The sequence below is a fragment of the Argentina silus genome (genome assembly GCF_951799395.1).
Source record: "Argentina silus genome assembly, chromosome: 12".
Taxonomy (NCBI): domain Eukaryota; kingdom Metazoa; phylum Chordata; class Actinopteri; order Argentiniformes; family Argentinidae; genus Argentina; species Argentina silus.
The window spans coordinates 10,916,788-10,922,818 of NC_139666.1; the positions used below are offsets into that span (position 1 = coordinate 10,916,788).

The following is a 6,031-nucleotide window of genomic DNA, read 5'->3' on the forward strand; positions in this document are numbered from 1 at the left end:
CCGCGGTGATTTCATCTCTCCGTTCCAGAGGGATTACGGAGTTCTGTGCCTTCATTGTGTCGATAAAGCACGACTAAAATCGTTATGTGCCCTTTCTCGTTTGATGTTACAAAGTAGGCTAGACTTCCAAAAATGCATTGTAAGTACAGTGGCACTACTATGATTCCACTTCTATTATGTCTATTGCTCATATTTCTCACATAAGCCTAAATGTTTAAATGCACTGAGGCGAGTAGGGCTACATTAATAACTGTTTGAAATAGTCTATTTTGAAACTGATAAAGGCATCAAGCATGCTTTCCTCCCTCCCCCTGACTATTATTCTTGCATTTAAAAATATGACATGATTACAGGTACAGTGAACGTAATGATGACGTGTACAGGGTATGTAATTGCAACCTTAGTGACCTGCGAAGGCCAGATGGAGGATATGAATGTTTTCTAGAGACACATTTTTTGTGTGTATCCAACTTGTAGCGACATCATGCGGCAGGTTTTTGAGAGGTACAAGAGGTAGCCTACTACACAATAATTGTACTGTTAAATAAAAAAAATAAGGCACAACCATAGCCACAACGTTAATTGTATTTTTATAGAGATACACAGAGATATTGCATATGGCACTTATTCGACATAGATTCATCTATGACATTGTTAATACAAACAATGAACATACAAAGTCATATCCATACTACAAATAAATGGCACCAGATGAAAATGCTACATTAAATCATGTCAGGCTGTTGAGTTGAAAAGAAAGAGCTGCCCTGTGGATGGTGTGGTGCTGGTGGTTACGGAGGCATTGGAGTCTGAGCAGTAGAACATCTCGGCACCATGAGAGCAGGTTTGGGGGTACAGGACAGTCAAGGTCATACCAGTTATCATGACAAAGACACCAGCCAAAATAAGGATGCATGGGATGATGTTTTCACCCTGGAACCAGCGGCCAGGGGAGAGCTTGAGGTAGCAAGCTGATGGGATTATGAAAATCAAAGGTGTGGCACTCAGAACTCCCTAAAACACATGGTTAAAAAATAACTTATTAAACATTAACACAACAAACCATTTAAATGTAGCTTTATGTGGTCAAAATAGAAAAACTAAGGGCAACCTTGTCATCACTTGTCCTTAAAGGCAAACTCTACCTAATCACTATCAAAACTTGAACACAAAAATGTCTTACAAAGGTAAAAAAAGAAATAAATACAAATAAAATGCAGTAAAACAAGATACAACAATCTAACAATATCTGGACTTACATTTAACTCCAGAACCACACCGAGACAGTCATAGGCCAGGGATAATACTGTGCATGCTGCAACTATAATCAAGGTGACAGCAATATGGACAGGGATGGAAAGAGTTCCATTAAAAAAGGTATTGGTTACCACCTGAAAACATATGGAGAGAATGAGGGGCTGGTTTTCACAAGTGAATTGCAATGCATAGAATGAACATCCAACATTAGGGGATGAGGTCCCATAGGCTATGCACACTTAAATTAGTTTGGGATGATTAACTTGACTTCTACACAATATAGTATCTCATCTATCACAAGGGGGGACAGTCATTCTGTACAGTACTGTACCTCTCGTGTCACAAAACACTCCAGAGGAAACGTGGTTATGATACTGATCCCAAAGCAGAAGCGGCCAAAGGTGGCCAGGTTATCGTTCCTGCAGTAGTTTTCAAAGATATCACCTAAAAAAAAAAAAAACATGATTATTTGTTTAAAGAACATCTCAGGCTGCATACAGTATATGGATGTGCTTCGGTCTAACTCCATGACATTGCTCTAGTCCACAGTGTGATTTGTTACAGTATTTTACTACCTTGTGTGTAGCCAGTGAATGTAGCATAGCCAGTGGCTGCAAACAGTCCACTGACGATCACAGCAGAGCCCACAGAGACATGAGTGACACGACACCAGTTACTCAGACTAGGCTCCTCCAGAGATCCATAAATCATAAAACTGTTGTGATGGCAAATGAATGCTGCAAGACACAAGGGTATCATAGAAAACATCTATTATTCAAGTAACATATCTGTGTGTGCTTTTAGGCATCTAAATTCACTCAAGCGGTAGTTTTACAATTGTGTTTCACATACAGTAGTGACTGTAGTGCGCATACCAACTTCCTTAATAACCACTGTGTGTCTGTTTTCTTCCTCAGGAAACATGGCTCCAGTTTTCGATTAGATCCAAGGACACCACACCAAAAAGGCAGGTCCCAGGGCCTGCCAGAATGGATGTGGTCATGCACGGACCGCCGTCCTCCACTCCTCATTCTGCGAGCTATGTGGAGTGGCTCTCGAGGATCTGGAGGCAAGAGTTGAGATGCAAGAACAAGGGGGTCTACAAAACCGTCCTTCCTCTCAAGGACCGACCGAGGTTAGTGAAGGAACCCTTCCCCGCCCAGGTCTTGACCATGAGACCTCCTCCTCCGCGCTTCAAGATCCCGAAGTCGCCCTCGACAGCCCAGTCACATTGGAGATATGTGCTGCTGCCAGCCGGGCTTCTCCTCATGCCTTTCAAAGATTTTACAGCCTGGACGTGACTGTGCCCTCTGTGGTGCATACCATCCGTAGTGCTGGTTTGGAGATTACGTGATGTAGACAGAATACATTCTTGTATACGTACAGGTTACTAGTTTGGACCAGGCAATCGGGGCGTTTTGCAGGGTCCCATATAGTGAAGGGTCAAACCAAGTTGACTGAAAGAGAACTAAAGGTTACAAATGTAACCCAGGTTCTCTAAAGGAGATGAGGGAGACCCCTCACCCTATTGCCCCTCTCGCACTGAGCTTGTGAAGAGTGGTTCTCTGGATGAAATGGCATGCTTGATATGTCCCTTTATTAGGACAGGTGATGGCGGGGATCTCCTTGCAAGCATCACGGCCTGTACTCGGCGTGATTGATTAGAGATCTTCAGCAAAGGGTACACAAGAGTGTATGTCCCATTGTGAGGAGTCTCCTTCATCTCCGTCAGAGAACCTGTGTTACATTTGTAACCTTTGGTTTTTAAGCTATAAGTGTTTGTTTCCAATTATATTGAGTAAAACAAGCTTATATTTTGGGTTCTGATGGGGTAAGACAGTTAAACTAAGCTCATTAAGCATTTATAAGTTTTATTTTTGGCTTGGAGTGGTCCAGTGGTCTAGCACCATGGCCTACAGTGCACTCATATGCCCACACATATGTTGACAAGGGTTCGAATCTGGCCTATGCCCTGCTGATATACCCTGTATTTCTCTTCTATCCAATAAAACAACTGCAAAATACAAAAGTGGGACTACCACACTCCAAAAGAAAAGTTATGTTCTTCAAGAATCAATGGCTATATGTCATGAATTTAAAAGTCGAAACATTGATGTACCAATCCCAGATTGTCCCTTTAATGTAATCAGTATTTGTATCTCTTACACCAGCAGCTTTATTCAATTAAATTGTTCACACAATAGGAAGATTTACATATTAATATATAATAATATAGGGATAGAACTCACCAAAAGACATTACACCAACTGCCTGAATAGCATTCCATTTTGCAAATACCCATGCATTCTCTGAAGGGGGGCTGAGGACAAAGTCATTGCAAGAATATTGCAAAGTCATTTTCAATTAGTGTTTGTTGATAATTACTTGTTGGTTACTTGACATATAATATGATCCAATTTTATATTTGATGTTTTCTCTATTACTTCCATGTACTTAACAAAATACAATTAAGCACAACTTGCTATTTGTGTTATGTAGTTACATCTGGGGTCCTAAGGTGGCTGATCTGATGATGACTATGATGAGGATGGCAACAGTCAGCACCATGGACAGTAAGGACACCTGGGAACACATAGACACAGGCTTAACTGTTTCTCACTCTACAAAATGGGACTAAACCAATATGACTTTTTCTGAATTCCAAAAAAAACTCACCCAGTATGGTGAAAAATCCACCCTGCCAATGAAAGGCAAGGTGAAATACCACATAACGTAAACCAATCAAATCTTTTCAGATCGGCACAAGTGTCCTGGCGGTCGATTTGGAATTCAGCAAGTGTCTGATCAACAGTCCTGCTTTTAGATATTGCATTTCACTCTGACAACAATTCCCAACATAGAACCAATCCAAACCTCCATCTTGTTCGCCTACCTTTCCCAGCTTTGATATATCTCGATACAGACATAGAGGTAGTGTAAATAGAATGGTGGATATTAATATCACAAAGTGTCGGTCTGCGAGGATATGATCTGGACCAACTGCAAACAGGATAAATGGAAACAATTAAACTGCACAACAAGTCTGGCCAGTTTGATAGTTATCATCAACAAAGCCGAGAGCTTTACTTTTCTAAAACTGAAAATGCAACAGAATTTTAAAGTGTAATTTGGATCAAAATTACCTCCTGGTATTCTCTGAAATACTTTAGTTAGCGTATCACCAGTTATGATGTTGTAGCTGATCATAGCTATGGAAATAATTGTTATAAAAGTTATGTTATTGTTACAATACACAGTACAATCACATACATTATCATGATTACACTGTAAGGTAAACCTTATTTTAAGAGCTCAGATAAGCACTTACCTATGAAAGGGTATAGGAACTGCAATGCAGACAGAACCAAAAATCCGGTGAACCCAAAAGTTCTATGTACCAGTGATTGGTAACTCTGTGTCCCTGAAAGATTCCCTCCTTTTATCAGCAAGATGATAGAGTAGTCTGCAGTGAAGAATACCACCACTCATTATACCACCATAATACCACCACTCATATTACAATCATTATCACTAAACAAAGTTCCACCATAAGCATACATACACCCACCTGTAATAAACGCTACCACTAGCAGGAGTAACAGGCCAAGGGGAAGGCCTGCCTGGTTCAAGGCGTATGGTAAACCTGAACAAATGCATAAAAATGGAACTTGTGTACATTTCTCATATCACATCTAACACAAGGAATTTGAGATGTAACAGACACAAGCATATATCTTTTTTAGATCATGATCCTATATTTTTCATATGAGAAAAATTCTAGATTTTGTTTCAGAAATGGACAGAACTGGTTGAGTCTTTGTGACCTTTCTTTTGGAATGTTGGAAGTGCATGGGGGTGGAAACCCCATGGCAATAGTCATATGATGCAGAAAAGGCCTACAGCCCAAGAGCTTGTTGACTAGCTATGAGTGTTCAATTACCCACATTTTAGACAACAATTTTTTTAACAAATAAAACAAGATCCAGCATTATCTGAACTAATAGGTTGCTTGTTTTGGGATGTGATTTCATAAACTGTATTAACTGCATCACATGAATAGCTCTTCTCATTAAGGGTATTTATGCCTATATATTTACATCTGATTATTGGCCACAGTATTCTGCGGCGGTGAAACTGCATACACCCCAATAATGCAGCTTCAAATGCAATGCATTATTTACCTGTTATTCCAGATCCTATTATCGAATTGATAAAATTAAAAGAAGCTGATGACATCGAAGCTCTTCCTGCTTCTCCAGCTACTTTGAGTGGAGAAATTAATAATTTCATGTCGCCATGGTCCAACTAAATGGGTAAAGTGAGGGTTTGAAAGGGTAAATTACAAACGCAAAAAGGTAACACTGTATTACTTGATATTTTTAGTTATATATAGTTTGTTATTATAACTTTTTTCTAGAAATTAGCAAACATCATCCGTCATCAACTCTCTAAGGAAGCTAGCAGCCTACCTGTTGAGCCATTGTGAGGTCCTAATAGTCCGCTTTTCCTGCCTTTCCAGTGTTTTAGCAGGTGTTCCAAGTGTTACCGTGGAAAATCTCAGATTTTTTTCCTCGGGTCTTTGCCATGGCATTGAATTACTTGGCAGAACAGAAGTTGTCTGACTCTGCCCATAAAAAACGATGGTAACAGCGCCGCTAACTGGTCTACTGTGATCAACTTGAAACAATAAGCTACATCCGACACACATACCCCAGTGGAGTGAAGTATTGTACTAAGGCATTAAAAGATTAGTTTTCAAATTTCTAATACCTAT

At 39.9% G+C, this 6,031-nt stretch overlaps 1 protein-coding gene across 1 annotated transcript; it reads right to left on the reverse strand.

The window, feature by feature from the left end:
* Nucleotides 1-735: 735 nt before the first annotated feature.
* slc38a11 (solute carrier family 38 member 11) lies at nucleotides 736-5,738 on the reverse strand (the record flags this gene model as incomplete). The annotated part of the gene is made up of 12 exons (XM_083682109.1): nucleotides 736-1,014; nucleotides 1,260-1,391; nucleotides 1,589-1,701; nucleotides 1,833-1,994; nucleotides 3,507-3,577; nucleotides 3,761-3,840; nucleotides 4,151-4,257; nucleotides 4,401-4,466; nucleotides 4,586-4,720; nucleotides 4,826-4,900; nucleotides 5,439-5,562; nucleotides 5,727-5,738. The coding sequence occupies 12 exons, from the start codon at nucleotides 5,736-5,738 to the stop codon at nucleotides 736-738; spliced, it is 1,356 nt and encodes a 451-aa protein (XP_083538235.1).
* Between the last annotated feature and the right edge of the window lie 293 nt (nucleotides 5,739-6,031).